General features: G+C 32.3%; 1 protein-coding gene across 1 annotated transcript; it reads right to left on the reverse strand.

Annotated features, from left to right (window-relative positions):
• Nucleotides 1-7407: 7407 nt before the first annotated feature.
• LOC143248337 (uncharacterized) lies at nt 7408-26100 on the reverse strand. The gene is made up of 4 exons (XM_076496707.1): nt 25986-26100; nt 22674-22813; nt 13811-13901; nt 7408-7587 (listed from the first exon to the last, which is right to left on the reverse strand). The coding sequence occupies exons 2-4, from the start codon at nt 22810-22812 to the stop codon at nt 7551-7553; spliced, it is 267 nt and encodes an 88-aa protein (XP_076352822.1). The 5' UTR covers nt 22813; nt 25986-26100; the 3' UTR covers nt 7408-7550.
• Between the last annotated feature and the right edge of the window lie 681 nt (nt 26101-26781).

The raw sequence follows: 26781 nt of genomic DNA on the forward strand, positions 1-26781 counted from the left end.
GCTGGATGTTCCCTTAAAAATGGGTCTAATTACTTTTTTAATTCTTATTTTATTATTTGTAATTGACGATTTTTGGCTAGTTTTTTTAAAGTCCAACTTTAAATATATTTTCTTCTAGCTGCATTCTAGTCAATGAACGTCATTTTCCTTCGACTTAATTCAAATTTTATAAAAGTTAAACCGTTACTACAAACCATTATTTTCCTCTTTCAGAATTAAAGACTAGAAAATCTTAAAGCTCTGATATGATTTAGCTGAAAAGAACTTAAAAGTTCTCCAATTGCGGTAAACCGGTTGGTGCAAGTTTTATTGTTGCTTTCAGACTGTGTGGATTAAACTTAACTTTGAAAAATATGCTGAATTTACAGAAATTAAACATTTCTTACTATATCATAATATTCGTATGGTAAACAACAAAAAAAAACTATTCCAATTTCACATCAATGTTTTTGTTCATAACTTAATAATTTAATTTTGATTATTTGTTTCCTTATAAGTCTACACAATATAAAAGTTTAATTTCTTCGATACGTATAGTATGCATAACATAAAAAGCCTAGTTTTATGCTTAACAACAAATAGAAATAGCCATATCGAATGAAAAAACAAACAGAAATCTTGGAAATTCTTGTTTCTTTTTTTCTGCAAAGTAGAATTATCTTATTTATTCGTGTATCTCTATATTAAGTTATTGTTAATAAATAATTTTCATATTTGTTTAGTAAAGGAAAATCTTATAGAACAGTTCAAAATAACATAAGACTTAATAATTCAATCTAATATTCAGAACTTTTTATAATTAGACATCCACGATTTTAACTGGCACGATAATAAATTTCACGTGTCAATTGAGAAAGTTTTTTATCTTTCTAAAAGTTCACAGAAGAAACAAAAATTCAAATACAAATGAAGAAAAGAATAAAACTGAATATCAAATGGTGATTTAATTTTACCTTTCGTTAAAATACACCCAACAAATTCTACGAGTATAATGGTTTTGACTTGATCCTCTTTTCTAGCTTATAACTGTACCGACTTACAAGCAAGTCAACTACATATATAGCTTATAAGACTTCAGAAGTTTAAGTCGAATTACATGTCTTGTTCAATCATATAAAAAGTTAGTTTTTCCAATACATATAATGAATTATACATACTGTCGGTCTTGACTTTGTTGCCCTGTGCTCGTTTCTAGCCCTGTAACATTCACTGTTCATGTTTTTGTTACAAAACTAAACTAATGAGGATTCCCGATTTCAAATTAAAAAAAAAGAAAACAAACTATACAAAATGAAAGTAGCTTTTGAACGTTAGCAGTGAAGTTTAAAAACACACACATGACATGACTTTTTTATTGCTGCTCTTTCAACCGGTCTGTTTTTTTCACAACTATTGTATATTATGTTCATGCGAAGATTTTGTTTTATAAACGATTACAATACATATTGAGAATTTGTGAAGTCAAGTCACCGACAGAGAGACAGATTACTCTGAACAGTTCGGTTCTAGAAGTGAAAAATTGCTTTGAATAAATTATTTTATAACCAATATTTCGAATGAATTAACGGTCTTAGATTTACCTATTATATTAAATAAAGCTATTATCGGGTGAAATATATCTCAAATTAATGTGCTGGACTATACGTAATTGTTATTGGGCGACATACCTGCCTTGAATCAATGTGTGACACTATAATTCATTCTTACCAAGTAGAGTACAATCTATAATTAACGTGTCACACCACATTAAGCATATATTACGTATAATACATACCTATAATTAATGTGTGATACTACATAAAGGTGTTACCAGGTGAAGTATACATCTATAATTAAAGTGACACACGAAATTATGCTGTTACGAGGTAGAATCCACAACTAGAATTAATGTGTTCGATTACTCGCAGTGGACAGAGCACAGATACTTCACCGTGTACCTATTTGTAACTGTACTAATACTGCTTTGTAATAGAATTCTAAAGAAAAAAATGAAGTATTGATGGAGAAGATACACGACAAAAAGTATTGTAACGTATTATAATTTATCTCGGACTAGTCTCCAATTTATTATGTTACAAACGCTATGTATTAATATTTCAAATAACCAGATATTTGAATTCTAATTTAGAAGTTAATTAAATGTCGAAATGCATCAAATTTATGATATTTACCAACAAGATTGATACACACAATTTTCTTTCTTTGCACAAATATATTTTAACATACAACAAACAATACAATTTATAATTATGATTTATATACAAAACTTTTACAAGTTCATAAATAATATTAAGCATTCTATCTAGACTGGAACTGAATATTTTATCGACAGTCCGAGTCCACGCGAGCGAATTAATTCCCTTTTCTCAAGCTAGTTAGCTAGCTATTTTACTGAGGCCCGACATGGCGAGGTAGATAAGGCACTTGAATGGCAATCAAACATGTTCACCCTGTCAGCTGTGGAGGGGTTATAAAATTATGGTCAATCCCACTATTCGTTAGTAAACTATTAGCCCAAGAACTGGTAGGGGTAGTGATGATCAGTTACCTTCCCTCTAGTTTTACGCTGCTAAATTAGGGACGGCTAGCACAGATACCCTTTTCTTGCTTTGCGCAAAATTCAAAACAAAGAAACTTTTTTTTTCTTGGCTGGCCTCACACCACTTACAAGCTGACTTTTTACTTACGAAGATATTTAATGTCCTCGTAAAAATACTAGCTTCTCAAGTTAATTCACTAAAGTTAAATGGATTTTAATGTTCGAAATTGATAAATATTCCTTGTCATATATCTGTAGTTTTCCGATTAATAAGTGTTAATCACAATTTTAGCTTTTGAAGCTTAGAGTATAGTGACTGTAGCGACCAAACAATATTTTAAAACACTCTCTTGGCATCTTGCGATGCCAAGTTTTTATACTCATCAGGCGAGATTTTCGAAAGTTCAACAATATTCAAAGAAATGCTAGTGTTTTCGTAAAATATATATCTTGTTGATTCTTACACTCGAGAATTTTTCACAAACTTATAGAACAGGAGAGACTTACGCAATACACATTTAACAATGTACGTTACTGAAATAAAAGTATATATGAAAACACACGTATAACAGTAAATCCGTTAGAGTATACACATTTAATATGAATTTATTGTATGCATTTTGCTTATTTTTATTCCTTTTTGAAAAGTCAAATGTGGTCTTGTGGTCAGCGTGTCCAGTTGTAACTTCACGGTTTTATGGTTTGCGTTTCATTGTTGTATAAACACGTTTCGTATGTTGGGGATGTAAATAACACCAGAGTGGCAGCCAAATTCCACTACTCAGTGAGAGAAAAGAATCTCAAGAGTTGGCAGTTGGTGCTTGTGATTGGCTGCTTTCCCTTCTTGTCCATTAGCAAAGTGTTTAAGAAAGGCCATGAGCAGGTAACCTTCTGATTAACTTTGTGCGAAAATCATGAACTAAACAGAAGTCGCTAAGGGATACAAATATTTACACTTTGTTACTGGTCAAAACGTACCTTAAAATACCACTAGGAAATACAAATGTAAGATGACTTTTATGCTTATGTAAAAAGTTATTTAGTGTAAAGGTAAATGAAATGTGGAAGAGTCCCCAAATTATCCGTTTGAAAGGCGTTAGTATTGGACTGCATCTGCCAAGAAACTCATAACGATGTCTCGAGTTGCTATCGCAAATCTTCCTCAGGTCAAAATTATTAGAATAATCGGTGCCTCTTACTTGGCTGTGAAAATTCGGTGTTTAGAAGTGTTTATATATCGTCTACCACCTACTTCTTCTTTTATTCACTGTGTACTTTCAGTAAAAACTGCTCAGAATTTCATTTTTTGATTCACTGTGGCAGATAGTCAGGAAATTAAAACCAGACGTATTAAGAAATAAACAAAAAATGTTCGAGGCGTAGAGGATCTTGTAAGAGATCTTCATGTAGAAAAACGTTTCTCCAAGCCATCCTCATTTAGACAATTGCTAGAAAAATTCAGACAGCTGAGAAGAATTTTCGTTCTTCATGTGAATCTTCTCTACTCTGAGTAAATTCTAATCCTATAAAAACAGACAAACGGGAATCATAGAATGTAACCAAATTAAAAGTGGATAAAAGATATTTAATTCACATTGCCCAGACTAATATATACATTTGGAAATAAATTCACGCTAGGAAAAAATATACGTAAAAGAAATGACTCGATAATTACCTATCGGAAATTAGCGAGGTGACAGTAAGCTAACAAGTTGGTCAGGAAATTCATATGTTCCTATAAAACAGGTAAGTGGCTTCGAAGTGCTTTAGACCCGGCATGGCCAAGCGTGTTAAGGCGTGCGACTCGTAATCTGAGGGTCCGCGTGTTCGCATCCTCATCGCGCCAAACATGCTCGCCCTTTCAGCCGTCGGGGCGTTATAGTGTGACGGTCAATCCCACTATTGGTTGGTAAAAGAGTAGCCCAAGAGTTGGCGGTGGGTGGTGATGACTGGCTGCTTTTCCTCTAGTCTTACACTGCTAAGTTAGGGATGGCTAGCACAGATAGCCCTCGAGTAGCTTTGTGCGAAATTAAAAACAAACAAACGAAGTGCTTTAATGATATGAGCATCTTTAGTAATATCCTTCAGGAGATCAACGAACTTTTGGCGAATTTCATTTGTAGAGATCCAAAGCTAATTATAAACGTATTGTGTGATTTCATTTCTTCATCTTCTTTGGGGCCCGGCATGGCCAAGTGTGTTAAGGCGTTCGACTCGTAATCCGAGGGTCGCGGGTTCGAATCCTGCTCGCACCAAACATGCTCGCCCTTTCAGCCGTGGGGGCGTTATAATGTGACGATTACTCCCACTATTCGTTGGTAAAAGAGTAGCCCAAGAGTTGGCGGTGGGTGGGGATGACTAGCTGCCTTCCCTCTAGTCTTACACTGCTAAATTAGGGATGGCTAGCGCAGATAGCCCTCGAGTAGCTTTGTGCGAAATTGAAAAACAAACAAAACAGTCATCTTCTTTGGATTCAGAATGTGTAGATTTACGTTCTTTTGGAATGACTGCTTGGATGTTTTTCGTTCTTTTTTTCTAATGGTTAGCTGGAAACTGTGGTGGACTGACGATGTTTTTCTTGTTAGTTGATCTGTGAGCATATTGACTTGAGTCTGCTTATTTCAGGTACTTGTTTTAGTTTGTGGTCAACAGTCGGAAGTAGAAGGTTTTTCGTGGAGTTGTGAGACAATGATCTTGTTTGTGGAAGAAAATATCTAAGAAGGGAAGGTAGTTATTTTTTCAATTTTTTTAGTGAAGTGTATGTTCTGGTCTGTAGAATCGAGAGATTCCAGAAGCCTAAACTATGTGACTAGATGACAAATATTTATCAACGCATCTTTTCTATAAGTATGTTTGTTTTGGAGGAAAGGTTTAATTCTCTGACTTTAAATTCTTCCAAGTAGACTTCGCATTGGGTAGATAAGACAGAGCAACCCACATACAGACCATAAGTTTGTAAAAGAAGACATCTTGAAATTGAAAGTAATTATTATTTGTGCAATGCAATAATACCTCTGTGATGAAATTAAAACTGAATACAGGTCGACGATCTAGGATGATGTCTTCAGCGATACTTCTTTTTACTGTTGTGAATACTGGCGAACATATTCGCGACGTTTAAGCTCACGAACCTGTCTTATGGTAGTAGGAATATTTGTTCAACTGTAGTAGCAAAATTGATTACATTGGTTTCAATAGTATTTTTCAGAAATCATAGTATGTTGGCGAGGTATTTTAATATTTGACGAAGAAGGGGAACCTGTGACTCCGACGCTAGAGGCTCGAATCTTCCTAGACAGATCTAGTCCACTAACAACATATTCCAGGGGTACCCTTAGCAAGAAAATTACCAATTTTTTAAACTCTAGAATTACCTATGGAATCCATACTATAAATGTATAAATGTACTTTATAAGCTATATAAGAATCAAATTACTTCCGACTCCAGTGACTCTATAATTTCCTTTCACACACAGTCTCAACTGTGTAAAATAATTTTTCTTTATATGTCATTAAAATTTAAAAATATTCTAATATTCAGACGCAGTACCGCTTTATTATAAGCCTAAGCCTCTTGTTCGTAGAATAAGTATAATTTTGTAGATAGCTGATACGTAAAATGGTGTACCTAACTTTGCAATTACAACACTCATATAACCTTTCTGATTGTGTCTAAATATTAAAGATTTTTAATGTTAGTTTGACTAACACTTAACATTTTTATCATCCTGAATACAAAATATTCCTTTAGGGTTCTCTACGAGTGTATTTTTTAATAAATCATATTCGTTATCTGTATATATACGATATTTAGTTCATTTGTGTACTTTCCTATTAAGGCAATTTATGATTTAAATCACCAAAATTATTATAAATCAAAATATAATAATTAATTTTGCCAAGGTTCACATGCCAGAGCTAGAAACTGGTTTCTCTATATTTAAAAAAAAATCAAAATCGTATGTTTTTCAACACAATAGAACATATAATTATAGCCATCAGAGGATCCAAAGATGAAACCGGTAATTGGACTTTTTTAAAATTACCACAGCTATGTTAGACATTTTATATAATGTTTAGTGCTTTTACAGAATGTTAAAAAGAGAGAGAGAGAGAGAGAGAGATTAATGACAGATTAGTTACTTTGACAAAGGCAGAACGTAAAATAGTTGTTTTACCTACGAGATTAATTTAGCGATTAGGCGTGTTCGATATAATGTAAATAAACTAATATATGTTTGAGTTGAATCGTTAAAGCCACGTATTTATAAAGTGGAGGTTGTGAGAGCGGATGTTTATTTGAATTAGCATTTAATAACTGGTAAATAGAAAAAAAACACTGGTGAGAGAAAAATGCGATCATAATTTAGGTCACAAAAGTTAGAAATTTACAAGGCAAGAAACTACTTATGTATCCTGAAATTAACATGGTACTCTGTAGTAACGAACTAGCTCTAAAATTTTATAGGCTAATACTATAACCGATTCAAGTGTTAATATAACTTTAATCGTACAAATTCTTTAACTGTAATTTTGAAACTTACTGTACACACAGTTTGTGACACATAATAGCATGTTAGAGAACAAATAAAAACATCGGGCTTTGGTAGTAAGATAATGAGTTAGCGGGATTAATAGTTTGAATTATAAATTAATTTGAAAGAATAGATTTCTTTTAGAAGCTACCAAACATCGAAATTGAAGTACGTAACGAAAATAATACACATTAAACTGCAGTAAATATGTTATATTCTCTTTAATAACTCATTAAACAGCAGTAAATGTGTAGCTTATTTCATTCAAAAATATTAAGAAAATTTATTTTCAAGATTTTAAACAAGAAAAATAATTACATGACAAATCAGAAAACATAACTGACAGACTGAATTCTTTACGTTTTATTCTTTTATTTCTACATCAAATAAATATTTTTTTTCATGTAATTAAAGAATTTCACGTAATTTTGACGTTAAAATCATGAAACTTGTCAGATAAGTTTTCCTCAGTAGATTTAGTCGGTCAGCTGAGGGTCAGTTTTATCGAAAGACCTAGGAAAATCAAAAACCAATTTATCAAAAAAATGCATTCATTTTAAATTAAACTGTAACAAACAATGTAATATTAATTAAATTAACAAATTCAGAGTACTAAGATAACAGTGTTAAATTATTTTCGGCTTTTGAAATAATCCGGCATGGCCAAGCGTGTTAAGGCGCGCGACTCGTAATCTGAGGGTCGCGTGTTCGCATCCCCGTGGCGCCAAACATGCTCGCCCTTTCAGCCGTGGGGGCGTTATAACGTGCCGGTCAATCCCACTATTCGTTGGTAAAAGAGTAGCCCAAGAGTTGGCGGTGGGTGATGATGACTAGCTGCCTTTCCTCTAGTCTTACACTGCTAAATTAGGGACGGTTAGCACAGATAGCCCTCGAATAGCTTTGTGCAAAATTCAAAAACAAACAAACAAGCTTTTGAAAGATTCTAAATTGCCATCTGTATGAACAATACGCTTGCGATTCTTTCCAGAACTTGCAAATTTCTCAATCAAACACCACAAATGTCATATTGTTAGAAAGGGCTTTTTCCAAAGAGTTTCATTCTATGTTGGCTTTTCAATTCAGAATTACCTTACCAGTTTTTGCTTAGCCAAACTTTTTAGAGCACCGAATAAAATACGCGATAGCACAATGTCGTTATCATCACGATTTCAACACAAACAACACTTAGCTCGCGTGTAATGTCCTGAACTAAAATGAACGTTACACTTAGCACAATTATTACGGGCTTTCTTTAAAGTACGCTTTCATTACAACTTTACATTACAATAATTTAGTTTCGGTTTGTTTCATAAAATGCTATAAAGACCTTTTAGCCAATTCTTCTTTAATACGGGGTTTATTTTTCGTTTTTGTGAGTTTCTTCGTTTGAACTCGTAAAATCGTGTCATACACTGAATGTTCATAGCTATTTCATACTCTTTACACTATCATAAATATCAATACTTTGTTTTATTGTATACTTTACTTGTAGTTTTATTAAATAAAGTTACTTCTTCGAGAGTTTGTTTGTCTGACTGAGTAAAGTGTTTTTATCCAAACAGACCAGGATTTATCGATCTGACACATAATGTCTCCAAGAAAGCGAAGCTTAAACGGTGTGCGTAAAAATTATAGAAAAAGGAATATTCAAGCAAAGAGCGTGAAAGCTACTGCGAATGTTTAGCTGGTCGCGATTAGTTTTGAATAATTGGTGATTGAACAATAATCAAGTAGATAATTTCTGACAGTTTTAATATAAATCGCTTTATTGTTGTTTACTTTTTGCAGTACGTAACGTCGATAAATATTTTCAAATATGGATACCATTTTTCTAAAATACTATTCTACATTGGTTTTAATACCTTTAATTAAAAGCCCTTGTTTGTTTGTTGTTAAGCTAGAAATTTCAGAATAGATTTGCGGGCTTTAGCCATTACATTTATCAGATATCGAATTTTAGTCTTATATCAAATTACGACTAAACATCTAGTATTGAGAAACAATACACTATAATAATAATGTATTCTTTATTTTTTATATTCATTTATTTTTCGTAGATGTTTTCAAAGAATGTTTAAACATTTGAATCTAATATCGTATCTAAAAAAATACCTATCGATTTTTAATGGTAAATATATTATCGTGATGTATAATATACGTTAGTTAAGTATTTTACTTTGCACATAAAACATTAAGAACAGTTGAAAGCGTTAATTTGGCGTTTTAAGTTTAAAAAAAAACTACCAAGAAAAATTTCCTATAACACTGATTTTGCACTAATAGGATAAGAATCCCTGAGCCAGACACAATACTTCGTATTATGTCGTGTTAAGCTGCAATAAGAATCCCCGTGGCAGACATCGTACATCATATTCTACTGTTATAAGCCGTAATGAGAACCCCTGCGTACTTAGTACTATTTGGTATTAACACTACGAAGTATTTTACGGTACACATTTATACTAAGTATAACATACTTAGCTGTAGTGAGAATTTTTAAGCGCTTCGTATCGTTCGTGCTAAACCTTAATAAGCAGACACCATTACTCATGTTGTGATAAAATTAAGCTGTTACAACAAATCCTTGTAGCGGGCATTTTAACTTGTTATGTTGAATATTTTTATTTCTTATGTGACGGTGACAATCACAGAAGCATTGTGGTGTTTAATCAAAGTTTTATCATAAAGAAATCAAAGACACTTTTTGCTAGTAATTATAAACTAATTGTGTATACAAAATAGCATAGGGAATGAATGGATTATAAAAGAATAAAAGCAGAATATTTAATATTTCTACACCCTAATGGCTCATCGGTGAGTCTGAGAACTTATAATGCTAAATATTATGTTTCGGTAACTGCGGTGGGCAGAGTACAGATACCCCATTGAGTGGCCTTGCACTGAACAACAAACTTACAAAACAAAATTTAATGCTGGTTACGAATAGTAAAGCGCTTTGATTTAATGTCGAACAAAAATAGAATATAATCACGAGATATCAGAACACACTTAAAAAAGACAAACAGTTGCAAAGATGGTTATGAATTCAGTGAATATTTTAGTCTATAAAACTAAGTCAAACATTCTGAAGTTATGAAAGCTGCAAAACATATTTGTAAATGTAAAATATTAAAAATTAGATCGAATTTAGTTTGCATTTCCGAAACGGCAGAATTAAGACAACAGTAAATGCGAGAGGGAGCGACCCGCAATTTGCAAATCATTCTTAACAATTAAAACTATTATGTCTAAGGAAGCGGAGAACGTTTTTAACTGATATGTAAATTTGCTTCATAGTTTGTTAAAAATTTCCCTTGACTGTCAATATAAGACAAAGGAAAAAACAGATATGATGAACGAGAAAAGTAGGTCTCCATGAACAAATCCAATTATACATCCCCCCCCCATATATTCTACTGTTGCGAAGGCACGGAAGGAGTGGGTTTGGATATTTTCTGAGATTGTGGTACTTTTTCATTGATCTATGGATATTAGCATACATATAGTGCAATAGTGTGTAGTTTTGCTTGAAAAACTTGGAAAATTTTGGGTTGATAAGAATTGCAGCAACAGCAGATAGCATTAAAAATTTAGTCATCAGAAGACTGAATAGAAATACCACAATAAATATCTGAATATGTAGGAAGAAGGATTCACTAGATGAAGAATCACAGTAGTTTATATGCAATATATTTGCATTTGTAAACTCGCATTACACATGCAAATCCTTTTATTTCAAGAATAATATTAATAAATACATAGAAGAACTGGTAATACACCATTACCTTAAGTGTAAACCCAACATTAGCTATACCTAAAGATTTGTTTGTAGTTAAGCATATTGTTAGTTTTGTGCTATTTGTGCCGTTCCTATCACAGGTATCGAAACCCTGTTTTTAACATTATAAGTTTTAAGGCTTAGAGCTGAGCCATTGGAAGAGAGCTTATCTAAAGTAAGCTCCTTAACTATATCAAATATGTGTAATAATCACCTGATATAAGAGAGGTGTGCCGTCTTTTAAAGTACAAATTTTTCTCCACTAGACTACAGATATAACCAAATTATTAATCATGTGGGTATTTACTGATAAGAAACCTGCGCTTGCAATATGGACAGGTAATCATTAAGAATACTCAAACAGATGGATAAAGTTGATAAAGATATTATATTTACATTTCGATCCTCTATCAAACTCCTATTAAAAACAGCCCACATATTCAGCTTGAAACAAATCTTTCAAATGTTATGTCTATCTTAAACCTAACATATAATATCTATATTCCATTTATTTACGGCAGAAACATTTTCCTTTATTCGCCTTCTGGTGGGTTAGAGGTCTGTGGTTTTATAACGCTATAAATCGGGTTTCAAGACCCGTGGTAGGTTAAACACTGAAGGTAACTAGTCAATACTACCCACCGTCAAAGTTTGGATCACACTAATTGAATAGTGGGATTGACCCTCATGTAATAATGACCCACGGTTGAAAGAGCAAGTATGTTCAGTGATGGAACTCGAACAAGCGTTCTACAGATTGCAAGTCGAACGCCCTAACCATTTGGCCATTCCAGGCCACACTAAATTAAAAACATAATCCCATAGTTCTATTCCAAACATTATAAAGCAAAATGAGTCGGAATAATATTATATATATATATATATGTTTATGTATTGCATCTCTTGATCTATTAGAATTAAACAACCATGTTACATTGTTGTAAATACCTAAGAAACTATAGGTTAAAACATGCTTAACTTCCTCCAAAAACCGAAGTTAGTCCACTTATATTTGACAACACCGACTAAAATGTAAACCTATAACTGAATAAAACATACCAAACTATGAACTGACAGCTAATTAACAACAACCGGCTATATACAGACTTCTGCGTTACACCCATTAAACAACACACAAATGGCTATTTAGCACCAAACAGCAATATCCGGGTGCCTACTTAACATCAACCATCTATATACAGGTGACTACTAAACACTAACGTACTATACATGAATGATTACTTATCACCAGCTAGCTGTACATGAATATGTACTTAGCACTAATTACCAATATCAATAATTACTTAGCACCAACCGAATTATACATAAGTGGTTACCTAACAACAACTAGATATATACGGGTGCTTGCTTAACACAAAAATATTCTATGTACTTAACATTTACTCAAATACAAAATAGTTGTTTGACGTTAACCAGTGTAGACTGAACTGGTTATGGGATTGCCAGCTGATGTTATTAAATAATAACTGCTTTGTATTATCTACCTTATAATTGTATGGATGTGCGATTTGATCAGTTTTTTTTTTTATTGGTTATTAGACTGATATCTGCATCTTTGTGAATAAATAGCTAACTGACTTCAGCCCTAGATGACTGTCTGGTACTGATGAGTTTGTGAATCTAGAATATCTTGAGATCACTAGAATCAACATAATTATTCCTATTGGGTAATTGCCTAACATCTACCATTTTGATTGGACGATTGCTGAGTATGAGTTTATCTATGATCTGAGAACGGTCGTATTACTTATATCTGGTAAAGTTTTGACAACTATCTAATTCCTATTTTCTATCAATTAATAGTTTCCTGCATAAATATCTCGAAACATGTCATGCTCTTTATGCCTAGATAAATGTTTACTCATAAAAATAAATAACAGCATATATCCGGGTAGATGTATAACATTTATTAATTTAAATTTGGGTGGTAACCTGAATATTACTAGTATGTTTTTAGAAACTATTTATGTTTTCCTACCGATAATTTTTTACTTATACACTTACCAGTCTACGAATTTGTGTAACTACGTAACAGCCATGAAAAGTTATCTTAAATATATCAACCTATAAACACTACTAGCATCTGACAACTTATATTTGGATTTTTGCCCAACAGTTAACGACCTATAATTTGATATCTGTCTAACGGCTGTCAATCTATATAGTTAGATAAATAAACACTTCTAATTGGATAGCACTCAACCATTTACAGATGCGTAAACTGGTAACTAGCACATGAAAACCTATATGGTTAGATAGATAACAAATACTGGATAGCACTCAACCATCTACAGTGACATAAATTAGTAACTACTTGTCAAATTAGACTTGGATACCTAACTAACATAAATACAGACGAATATAAATTACACCGTTTTGATTTTTTTCATATATATACTGTGGAACATTTCTCTGAGTACTTAACTGTAAGCATTGCTTCATTAATCAACTCACGGAAAGGAAGATAAGACACGATACAATTACAATTCCTACAAGAGTAGTTAATAAACGTAGACCAATACCCACTTTAACTAGTTTTGAAACTCTAACAATAAAAAGTGCTTGTATAGTGCAGAACGATAAACGAAGTCCTCAAAGGATATCAATCTATATATCCATTGAATTTGGTATAAAATATCAAGGAAGAAAACAAAGATCTTTTAAGTAATTGTTCTAAAAAAGTGCATTTATAACTAAGAACTGTCATAAAAAACTACATTCTACATAAGTAATCATTGCATTCTGTCTCAGGTTGTTTGTAACTAATGATGAAACGTATCGTAAAATTAAAAATATTACAAAGTACAATTAAATAGTAATTCATTATCATATTGTTGTAATTAAAATAAAGATTTAAACTAAAAATTACAAATATTTCTATCTTTTTTTTGTATATGTGTTTATAACAGTAAAAATGTTGTTTATAAATATTTTTACCTTCCACATCTATAATAATCAGCATAGCCTGTGTACACACAACGAACACTGCCGTCTCCAAAATACGACAGGATCATTTCTCTCGTGCCACCTAGGGAAACGAAAAAAATCTTATGAAATTATAAACTATTTACAGTAAACAGTAGCCAGAAACTAAGCAAAAACTGCTGGCTCAAAAGTGAAGTAAAATGTCATTATTTGATGCTCTTTAATTAAATCCAGCCATTAATCAACTTACTAGTCAAATAAAGCAATGATATTTCCACTTTGGTTGTCAAAAGAGTCAGAATCCAGACTATATTTTTGTCTCCTAACTCTTTCACAATGCGTTTAACAAACACTTTTTTCGTTTCGTAATTTCTCCTTACATTTATATTAAGTATATTTCTTCAGATTAGAATATACTGAATTAAGTGTCACCAGATAAAAGAAGAAAACACAACAATCCTAGTTATATAAAACAAAAAATCTTTCGGATTTATAACTTCATATTTTTAAAATTTCTCCCAAAACTTCGTTTAATTAGCATATATAATATTTGTTTAGGCAACATTTAAGATTTTTCATTAATCAAAGAAGACTTTTCGACTGTTTCCTAATTCTTGGGGAGTGTGTAGTGATTTTGTTTAATTGCGCATTGACTCGGTTCTGTAAATAGTTGTACACTAAGCAAAATAGTTGTGTTAGCTACTATAGAAATGCAATGTCTTCCTTACTCATTTAATAAATTATATTTTATAACAAGAACATTTTAACGAAATTTACAAGTGTACAATAATCTTATGAGAATAAGATATTTAAAATAAGTTGTCTTTATTTTAATTTCGGTATAAAAAATTTCAATGAATGACTGTCAGTCTTTTAACTTTCAGGGTTTCTAGAAAATGTAAAATCTCAAGGCTTTGCACGTTTAGAAATCCAATCTGTATCCGAAATGTAAAAGCAGTGAAATACTCGTAGAAATAGTTTACAGGGCGATATTAGCTGTAGCCATATGTTTTTTTTTCTTTTGCTTTAGCGTAAAAAATACAGTGAAATTACTTCTGTTTTGTTCGTTTTAGGGACTGAGCCTCGAATTTTAGTTTTATGAACAATCATTTTTGTAAATTGCCTACAGAGTCAAAACTGAAAAAGAATATAGTGTAAATTCTTCAACAAATCTTGAATTTAAATTACATTTTTCAAATAAAAATCTAAAATCACCAAAAAAGAGCTTTATTCCTAACGAGATGTAATTAATGATTATGACCCTAAGCTGTTAACGTTACAGCGTGTAAGTAGATGTTTCCTTCGTTTTTAGTCGTGCTACTGAATATTTTAAATCTTTCATTAAATATTATTAAACTTTCATACGGGGCTGGCATGGCAAGGTGGTTAAGGCAATCGACTCGTAATCCGAAGATCGCGTATTCGAATCTCCGTTACATCAAACATGCTCGCCCTTTCACCCGTGGGAGTGTTATAATGTTACAATCAATCCAACTATTCGTTTGTAAAAGAGTAGCGCAAGAGTTGGCGGTGGGTGGTGATAACTAGTTGCCTTCCCTCTAGTCTTACACTTCTAAGTAGGGATGGCTAGAGCAGATAGCCCTCGTGTAGCTTTGCGTGAAAATCAAAAACAAATATTCGTACCTGATGTATTGTGTCACTTTTTCACATATATTCAACTGTCATATAAGATGTTAACTACAGCTTCTCTTATACCACGAGTAGGAGAAAACTATTATTTTCATTGTCATCAGTTCAGATTTAACTTCAATTGTTGATAACATTTTTTCGTCAGATTTTTCCTTATACATCCGTAGGCCTTATGACTTATTTAGAGCCCTTTGTCCGTAAAATAATGATTCGGGGTATCCAGATTTTCAGCTAAATCTAGTTATTAATTCTAGATTGTAATAAGAAACAATTTAGGTCACATTATGCCAAAATACGCAGTTTACGATTAGTTAAAGATCGCAGTACTGAGTAGCATCAGTTAAATCTATTCAGTTTATTAGCACTTAGCACTCATTGGAACCCGCACATCTTCAGGCAGTACACTTTTGTTTATAAATTTATCCACGTGGGACCAATCAGCTGAACCCAGAATTTCTCCATCTTTCGTTGCTGAAAGTTGTATTATTCAGATTCAAACCCAAGTCTATCCTAATTATGCGTATGTTCTTTAGTATCATCCTGATCTTCAGTTATCTATCTAGAATAGTAATTAGCCCCGAATATTTTAAGGCAAGAAATTATCTTAAAAACCAATTCAGCTAGTAATACTGCAGTGTAGTTGTTTGCCATTTCTGAATTATTCAAAGAATGGAAAATGTGAGGTCGGATAGGAATTATTCCCGTATTTCTCTAATATCTTCCATATATTAAATCAGCTGGTTCATTTTTTTGTCAGGCGCTAGTAACAATAGAGTTATAGAGGTATAAGCATACTACAAATGCAAAAGAGACTAAACGGAAGCAGTAAAAACGCCACCCTTGTTATAGCACTTAAAAGTTTATTAGTTTAAACTCTCATTTGTAGGGTATAAAAGCTTAACCCCAACAAATTACCAAGAGATACGGTTAGGGTTAAAAACTTCCTCCAACACAGGAGTGATTACTTAAAGTTCTTCAGACACAATCTGCAACATGTTAAGCAGAATAAGGTGGCTTGAAATACCCGTTGTGGATCTGATATTATGTGGATACCAAAGGAAACACTTATAAATGGCTACATTACTTTCACAGGTATAATAATCAACTAGTTTACTGAGACTTCCGAGAGACTGTTTCAAAACTCAAAGTACCAAACAAAACACAGATAATTGCTCTGCCGACTACACGCACTTTAAAAACAACTTATAAAACCTGGATTTATTCTTCATTAGCTAAGCATAGAGCTTAATTAAACTTAACTTTAAACAAACAAAAGTTCATGTAACACTGCATTAAAAAATAATCATCCGTCACATACCACTGCTTATAGTTTCATATATGCTATATATAATCAAATATGTATAGTTTAGAGACTGGAAGTAGCCCTTAATACTAGGATTTTAAACAAACGTTTCCACAATACAACTGTGCTGAATGTAAGTGTTATCGTTTGGCAATGTCGAGTTACAAGGAAAGTAAACTGCTAGTTTCATCATAACGATATGAACCTAGTTAGACACAGAATTAAAATTAGCTATGATTCATGTTTTATAACACAGCACCACCTATTTGGAAAAATCATGTTTTTTAAAAGAACTTTAGGCTTTCGTTTTATTTTAATAGGCCCAGCATGGCCAGGTGGTTAAGGCATTCGATTCGTAATCCAAGTGTTACGGGTTCGAATCCCCGTCATACCATACATGCTCGCCCTTTCAGCCGTGGGGGCGTTATAAGTGACGGTCAATCCCACTATTCGATGGCAAAAGAGTAGCCCCAAGAGTTAGCGGTGGGTGGCGATGACTAACTGCACTCCCTCTAGTCTTACACTGCTAAATTAGGGAGACTAGCAGAGATAGCCCTCGTGTAGTTTTGCGCGAAATTCAACCCATTTTAATTTTTCTATATTTTCCCCAGCGAGCTTATTAACAAATAATAATAATATTTTTTGAGCTTCCAGTCAACAACAAGTGGTAAACTGGATTCGACAGATTAGCGTATTTACAATGCTTTTTTTTTAATGCAAATTATGTTGATTATAATTTTCTCATTTCGGTGAAATTTCTCTTAATGACTATCGGTATATCTGTGTTTTGAAATATTGTAATTTAGAAGAAGAAAAAAGATTTGTAAATTTGTTTCTGATAATCAGTAATCACTGGTTTCAATGTCGTAGCAGCTTTAAATTAATTTCATAATCAATATTCATTAGTAAGCAACTATTCTCAGCCTTGTACTGAACTAACTCAACTGAGCGGACATTCATTAGTTATTAACTTATCTTACCTCTGTATCAGATTCATCCAATTCGTAAAACGAAAATATTGAGGGTTTCTTTCGTTCGTAGTTTAAGGCATTTGAGGAAAATACACCTTATCATATTAAAACAATATTTATCCATCTTATTCAATCAACCATCTATTATGTACTAACCCATCATTCATGCCAATTATATACATATTACACAGTACCTTGAAAATAATATTATGTAGTAACCCATCATTCATGCTATTTATATACATATTACACAGTACCTTGAAAATAATATTATGTAGTAACCCATCATTCATGCTATTTATATACATATTACACAGTACCTTGAAAATAATATTATGTAGTAACCCATCATTCATGCTATTTATATACATATTACACAGTACCTTGAAAATAATATTATGTAGTAACCCATCATTCATGCTATTTATATACATATTACACAGTACCTTGAGAATAATATTATGTAGTAACCCATCATTCATACTATTTATATACATGTTACATAGTACCTTGGAATAAAGCTCAGATTCAACGCTTTAAAGAGAAATACTAACTATTTTTATTAAAGCCCATTGAGTATACTGCATGAACAACGGACAGTTTACGTCTAATCATAATCTGTGTTTTGTTTTTACAGTCGTCGTAAAATTAATTTTTATACATAATTTATAATTTTAATTAATATCACAATTGTTTTGTGTTGTTGTCAAATGAAAACCTAAACAATGGTCTATTTTCACTACGCTTAACGCGGAGATCGAACCAATAATAACAGCGGGCACTGGCTTTTATTAAAAAGAGGTATTCTTGCATTATCGAGATTTTGGTCTTTGTAGACTCGTGAGAGTGAAGTTCATTCGGTCCTTTTTTTCACACACACACACAGTAAGTTCATTCTTCTGTTTGTCCTGCCAGTAATATGTGGGAAAACATATACAACTGACCACCTGGGAGATGCAAGAACCTTTAGAGAACTAAACATGTTCTAAACATGTTTGTTTTGATGATATAAAATAAACATTCAAGGCAGGCATACAGGATTCGAAATACAGCAAACGTCAACATAGCAAAGTCACCTATAGCACAACTTGTATTAAGTTATTAAAACTACATTCATGTGAAATAATTTCAGAAACATATTACATATTGTATTGAATTTTACTCTCCGGCCGAGTTTAAAAGCTGATAGATCATAGAAACGAGTCGAGTAAACCTTGCAGACATAACATTGTAGCAGAGTTATAAATTACAGAACTGGCAAACCTGGTTCTAATTTATGTGATATCACGAAATCTTCCTGTACTTTACAGCTGTGGATATGTTACAAGTATAACTGTCAATCAATCTCTTCGTGTGCGTAGTTGATGGTAGATACAACTCGGAAAGGCAACAGACAACCTTAGTTTTTCATAAATACGAAATACACTTTCAAATCTTTATGATAAGTTACGGTTTGTCTACTGCAAATATTACAGATCTCTTTAGAAGGTGTATCAACGGGACAACAGAGCGTCTAAATTACAGAAACACGTCGTGGGCAGAAACTGTTACAGTTGCATTAAATTAGCAGTCAGTTTACGACGTTATTTAGTTCAGGTTAAAACCTGTACTAAGCAACGGGTATGGGATGTATATTAAGGGAAGGTACACTAATAATGCAACTACCATATCATAGTAAATATTAGGTTTAGTAAGTCAACACAGTTCAGTAGCCTACGTGACGTTTTACAACTTTGATATCCTTATTCATGATCATTGCTAAACGGCAAATGAGCTTTTATAACAGGAACTATTAGGAAGAGTCACAGTGTTAGAACTGTGCTCTCATTTAATTGTAACTGTACTGGTCAAATACAAAGACAACTAGTTGTATTTTCTTGTTCTTTTTTAAAAATATTTGATCACTTTTTATACAGTTTATCACTGACTGACTGGTGACAAACGTGTTGTATCTTTTGAAGACACAAACGAAGATAAAAGGGTTAAGAAAAGTTATGGAGATAAACGCTATTGTTCTCTAACACAGAGACGAAGGCAAAAGGGTTTGTCAAGACTTAAATGTTATATTCTTTTAAAGCAGAGACAAAGGGTTTGGAAAAGCTATGCTGACAAACGTGGTATTCATCGTTTGAAGAACAGTCGAATGCAAAATGGTTCAGAAACACTCAGGGAACGTGTTAAATCACTTAAAAGTACGAAAGCTTCAAAAAAGTGTTTTGTATTAAATTAATAAGGAGTGAAAGGTCATAACCAAATTTCACGACTGAAGGCAGTGAAAAAATCCAAAACTAATTCACCGTAGAATACTGACATTCGCACGAGATTTCTGACGTTTTTATTTATTTATTTAAAAATACAAGACGTTATAGTAATATGGGCTTTAGCACATAGTTTCTAGTTGACGCTATGTCAGAGCTTGCAGGGTCACGAACATATGAACAAATTCATATATCAATGGAACCCAATGATTCTCTCAGGAATAGATGTAATTTTATCATAAACACTACGAAAAAACATAACCACAGAAGAAAGAGGGTCAAACGATCATTCCAGTGTCCTAAAAAGTCTAAAAGGTCCGCTGTTTTTGATTTTGTAAAAATGAACAACTGACATTCATGTAAACCACTTAATTTCTCTGAATTGAATGAAAGGTTTACGTTCTTTTGAAAAGAGTCCTTCACTCAGTATCGGTGGTTACATTTCTACAATAAGAACACACTTTTTAATCTTTGCTGTTGGGAAAGTAATTTGGCAGATCTATCTTCATCACCGTGTGTTAGAGGGGTTGACGTCGTAAATTTGTATTATTAGCCGTGCTACGTTTCGGCTGATGTTTTACTGTGGATCAGTTTTACGAATATTGTTCATTAGCGGTGAGATTAACATGAAGATTATCCAATGTATGTAATTTCAGGGAAAAAAAAAAGAAGTACTTTAACAATCCAAACTATATATGTAAAAAGGGCTCGTTTGGGTTAAAAAAATATTTTACGTAAAGGAGCGAACAACGTTTCGACCTTTGGTCATCGTCATTTGTGAACCTGACGATGACCGAAGAAGGTCGAAACGTTGTTTGCTCCTTTACGTAAAATATTTTCTTAACCCAAACGAGCCCTTTCTACATATATGTTTCTCTACAAGTGGGTTTTCTCGACATCACTGAATCCAGACTAATTGTTTGCACGAAAAATAAAGGAAAATACTGACTGAAAAACTGGGATTAACCCAAGCACTCACAAGTTACATGCCTTTAGTAACAGAATCGTTCATGAAGCAGAAAGAATGGACAACTTCTGAAGCTCATTCCGAGTTAAGATTTTCAAAGTAGCAGTTGAAGATAATACAATTTCCTGCGTAGAAGTTATATCATGATGCATCCGGAAAAGGACACATTCTGTAGGATATGAAAAACATAGCATTGTTTGCGTATAACTGAACCTGAGTCCTTTTGGTTTGATATTCTAGAATATTTTAACGCTATACAAAGTTAACTTAAAACAATATTTAATAGCTACACCCGTATATAAGTGAAGCTTACAATAAAAGTTATACCACTTCATAATATATATATATATACCCAATGAGATTAAATGTGTTTTAAGTAAAAAATACCTACAAAAAAAAGTTGTAGACATTTTAAAATGTAATAACTTTTAAACGAAGATGTTCAGTAAAGTACATATTGGTCTAAAAGCCTACAAGTTTTATTACATTCCTCCAGTTTCAGTCTAAACTAATATTTTAGACTGTTTACATGGGAACTATTACAGAAATACTTTGAAATGTTTTCTTGCAGTTTTTGTGTATTCTTTATTTATTACTGATATTTACATATGTAAGCGTTAAGTGGTGGATAAAGGGGGAGTTGAAGAAGTTCGTGCAGAGTTCGCTTTCTTCAGCAGGCACGCGCCTGCAGGCTTAGCGTTTATACAAATACACAAGCGAGTTGAAGCTGAAGTATTTTACTAGCCTGTAAATCCAGTAAATCCTTATCGTATATATTATGCTAGTGTATAAACCTAGTAAGATTGAACTGTACCGTACATATTATACTAGTGTATAAACCTAGTAAGATTGAACTGTACCGTATATATTATGCTAGTGTATAAACCTAGTAAGATTGAACTGTACCGTATATGTTATACTAGTGTATAAACCTAGTAAGATTGAACTGTACCGTATATGTTATACTAGTGTATAAACCTAGTAAGATTGAACTGTACCGTATATATTATACTAGTGTATAAACCTAGTAAGATTGAACTGTACCGTATATATTATACTAGTGTATAAACCTAGTAAAACTGATCCGTATTATATATATTATACCGTCACATAAAGCTAGTAATATTAAACCATACTGTGTGTATTACCCAAGTGCAAAACACCACTTTGTTTGAGGTTAGCAAGCTGTACTGCCCCACCACAGGTATCAAACCTGATAATATCATTTTAAGCCGACTTACCACTGAGAGGCATATTGATGAGTACCTGGTACATTATACCAGAGTATAAAACTAGTAAGTTTAATCCGTACTGTGTATTATTTACTATTATATTAACCCAGAAATATCGATCCGTATCTTGTATATTATTCAAGCATATAAACCCACCAGAATTATTTCGAATCTTTCATGTTATAGTAATACATAAACCCAATGTAACTGATCTCCAGAAATATGTCTATAATATAAAGTCATTTGTTTTGCTCTTCACAATTAGAGTATACTAATGTACTCATATTAATTTTTATTAATTAAAAATCATATTTCATAAATATTATTCTTTAGGATGAAAAAACTTTTGTTGTATGTTTCAATGTGGCCCAGAAACTATTATATTGATTTTTTTTTCTAAAGACAGCGTTTATATACATAAATAATATCTACTTATTATATTTTCACACATTGTCATGAGGTGGGCACACAACTATTTAAGGACTGAGACTCACCTGAAAGTGGAGGTATAGAATCTCGACGCCCGTATCGTCCATTAGGGTAGAATTGCTGGCCTCGAACTCTCATGAACAGAGTACATACTGCAACAGCAAGCAAGATCAGAGCAACAAATCGTGCTCTTTTAGGGGACATTCTGAAAATTAGAACATTCTTATAAAACATTTTATTTATAAGCGTTATTAAGATTGGGTTTCGAAATATACGATATTACAAAACTGACAACTGGTTAGTTTAACATATAGACATATGGTGAAGATATAAGCAACTTCTCTCATTTTAATATTTTATGAGAATATTCAGATAATCACTAAAATAAAGTCAATGTAATTATAACAAACACAGTACTTTTTACCACATGTTAAAAATAATGTTGAGTTTATTGCAGAGTAGCCTATTAGAAAAGTTTTATAATATTTTGCCTAAATATTTCATACGTATTAAAAACAACGTAGTTCAATATGTGTATAAACATTTTGTCAACCCTCCAATTTTAAATATGTTCTACAGATCCTTTTAGTTAACGAAATCCTTACTAGGGAATTATTATAATTAAAAAGATTTAATCATATTACATTTTATTAAAATTATATTTTTAATATGTACTATTAAGCATCAAAATGATTGTGATAAATGATTCTCCATATCTCTGGGCGAGGAAAAAAAATCTTAGAGAACATCAGACATTTCTGAAATATAAGATATTAGAAAAGTATTCCAAATATATGTGGTTTCAAAACACATGCTACAACGACGAAAGTGATCTCTTGAGGCTGTGTCCAAGTTACGTTGCGTGGAGAAAAATTAATCAGAGGCGATTGAACTATGGATGCTTTTATCATCTCACATATTTCACTTTAGGCATCTTGTATATTTAATATTCTTCAATATAAGTAATTACTATGACTTCATCTGATACCCAGGTCTAGAAAAATATAAAAGAGAGCAAAAAGCAGTTAAAGTGTGCACATCTCTTGAAAAAACAAGTGATTACTATTAAAAATAGGCCTAAAACAAGTACTCTTTTCTAATGTAATTTCTATAACTCTGTATTTAATTATTGTATCTAACACAAATGTAAACAATAGCATGTTAAAATTTCCTATTCTCAAAAAGCAGTGGCTCCAAAACTGAAATGTAATGTTACGCTTTTTTTTACAAAAAGAGTTTGTTGAATGAAAAAACAGTTTTGTCTTTTATTTCCAGTAAGAATAACAATGTAAAAAAAAATCGGTGATTATACCATAGTACTTACTTACATATTATTATATGTATTTAAAATAGGTAAAGTAGAGGTTCTTAAGAGAAAGCACGAAAAACATGCAAAATGTTGATGGAACTAAGTAATTTGTAATTATTAATTAAAACGCTTATTACTATATATGTTAATATCTTGGAAATATTGATTAATGCATGGAAAGCAGCAGGTAAAAAATATCTATCTAATATAGTAGTAATTAAACTTTAATTAGTTCTAAGGCGCGTGATACTAGTTTTCATGAAAGTTTTAATATTTTAACATTTTTATCAGAAACAAAATGTGACAAGACAAAAATGTGCATGTTATTAAGTTATTTGTTACTTATTTTTCTGCTGAACATTCGATACAAACTACCAAAATACACGTGATAATTAGGGACATTATTTAATATTTTTAGAACAACATTAAATTACTATGAATTAACGCACTAAATGTAAGTAAAGATTTACTGTTTGTTACAAATAATTTATCTCCAATGGCAAAATGTTAAGTTGGCGATTTCACATTGCAATGACGTCATGTAATGAAGACGTTTTAAAGGCGCTTGTTTGATGAACCGAATGTAAAAAACATCAGTTCAGTGGATTAAAATTCAACAGGTCATAATAAAACAGTAAAAGTATTCAAAATGTCATTAAGTTATTATGAATTCAGGCTAACCAGGAGTTTCTAACATTTTTAGATTCTTGTTAATAAGCAAATCAAACTCTGAATCTTTATTATTAACTTAAACGTAATAAAGTAAATGATAATACCATTTAGCTATGCTGAATAAAGAAAATTGTTATTGCGTAGCTAGAGTTTTGTTTCTTCTTTCGTTTTCAATTTCGCGCAAAACTACACGATGACTATTTGCGCTAATCGTCCATATTTTAGAAATGTAAGACTGGAGGGAAGACAGCTAATCTTCCCCATCCAACGCTAACTCTTGAGCTACTCTTTTACCAATAAATATTGGGATTGAACGTCACGTTATAACGCTCTCACGACTGATTGGGCGAGTAAGTTTGGTGTGACAGGGATTCGAACCCGTGACCCTCAGATTACAAGTCGAGCGCCCGAACTATCTGGACACGTTGGGCCCGCGTAATTACAGTCCTTGGGATCTAAGCTTCTAGTTACCAATATGGATATAATTTTATGTAATAGTTATATATTTAAAGTTCTTGATTTTCATACTTCTTAGCAGATTACTTCAATTTCCAGTTCTTAAATTTTTCCTTTTACTTCTATCAATCAATTCACAAATATTTTTCCCATTCTTTCAATGATTATTATTTTTCCTAGCAGTTACTGCTTTTTTGCATCGCCTTCGAGATTTTATTCTGAATTAAATAACTTATTAATTTTCACATTATTATTTAAATGTACTTTTTTCGATAATCTTCATTCCCTGAATTTTTACCTGGGCTTTCTTTTAATTGTTCAAACATCAAGATTCCTTGTTAATGCAGGCTCAGACTAATAGTATGCTTTAATAAGAAAGTTTTAGGAAGCTTCACATCAATAGTTATGTATATCATATAGTTTCAACGACTGTACAAAGTGGGTATCCTCAGGTAATCAATAATTGTAGCATAATTCTTGCAATGATTGAAATGTGAAATTAAACGTTTCAGAACGTACATTATTCGTGTTTAAAAGCGAAAAAGGGTAGCACACTTATGCACAACTTTTCAACAAATGAATCATTAAGTGTTAAGTTATTAATAGTGTTTAATTAAGGGAAATTTAGTAAACGTTGTTTTATTACGTAAACATATCCAATTTGTTCATTTTTTTATAGTTGTATCCGAGTTTTGCTCGGGGTTTGAAAGAAGGGTTTAACTTTTGTGACTTTTTTCACGACGTGTAAAAAGATGTGTGACAATTCAGTTCTTTTTCAGCATGATAGCTGCTGTTAACAGATTGTTTTTCATTAGAATCGCGACCATCTTTTCCGTTAAACTAAACATAATCAACTGACTGAATAGACCATACAATACTGTGATATACACTAAGATTTCAGATCAAACACTGATGATAAATTCAATACACTTTATCTTACCTGAATAAGGAACGAGCAACGGTAATGTGTTATGAGTTCTTCTTCCAGGCTCTGACGATGTTCTTCAAATCGCTATTGTTTTCCACTTTTATACTTGCCATAAAGATTACACGCCAGCGCTCTAGTTCACATGACTAAAAAGGTTTTTCATTGGCCGCCTAATACAAATCGTAGGCGATGGGATGTGGGCAAGTCACGCCCTTCGTAGTGATGTATCTTACTGATTGAAAATGGCGATATTAGTGTGTGTCGTTTCTTAAGTAGAGCGTACAATATTAAAATTAAAAAAAAAACTGAACAAATGACATACTAAATGAAAGCCATGGTTCTTTTGGTCATTACTTTTTATTAACTTACATGGATCAGAAATCAAAAACGGATGATGACAGGAAAACAGGCAGTAAATATACCGATGTTCATGTCACCTTACGAAGTGATTTCAGAAGAAAATCTTACAATATGTAATTAAAAGTAATTATGTTTGCAACTGATGAATCGTATTTTCGCTTGATTGTCACCAGGTTCCCCCATTCTGCCAGCGGCTGAGTAATAACACTGAAGTATTACAACGCGAAAAATCGCGTTTAAATACCCGTTGCACGCATAACACAGACAGCTTATTGTGTTACTTTGTGTTCAACTAGGCGACTACAGCTGCAGCTTCATCATTTCGCGAATAACTGTCACATTCTTTGATTTATATTGTCCTGTACATGTAAACAACTGTATCTTACAATATATATAAAGTCTTATATAATAATGAAACCATACAATATATATAAAGTCTTATATGATA

This window comes from Tachypleus tridentatus, chromosome 4 (assembly GCF_004210375.1).
Source record: "Tachypleus tridentatus isolate NWPU-2018 chromosome 4, ASM421037v1, whole genome shotgun sequence".
Classification (NCBI taxonomy): domain Eukaryota; kingdom Metazoa; phylum Arthropoda; class Merostomata; order Xiphosura; family Limulidae; genus Tachypleus; species Tachypleus tridentatus.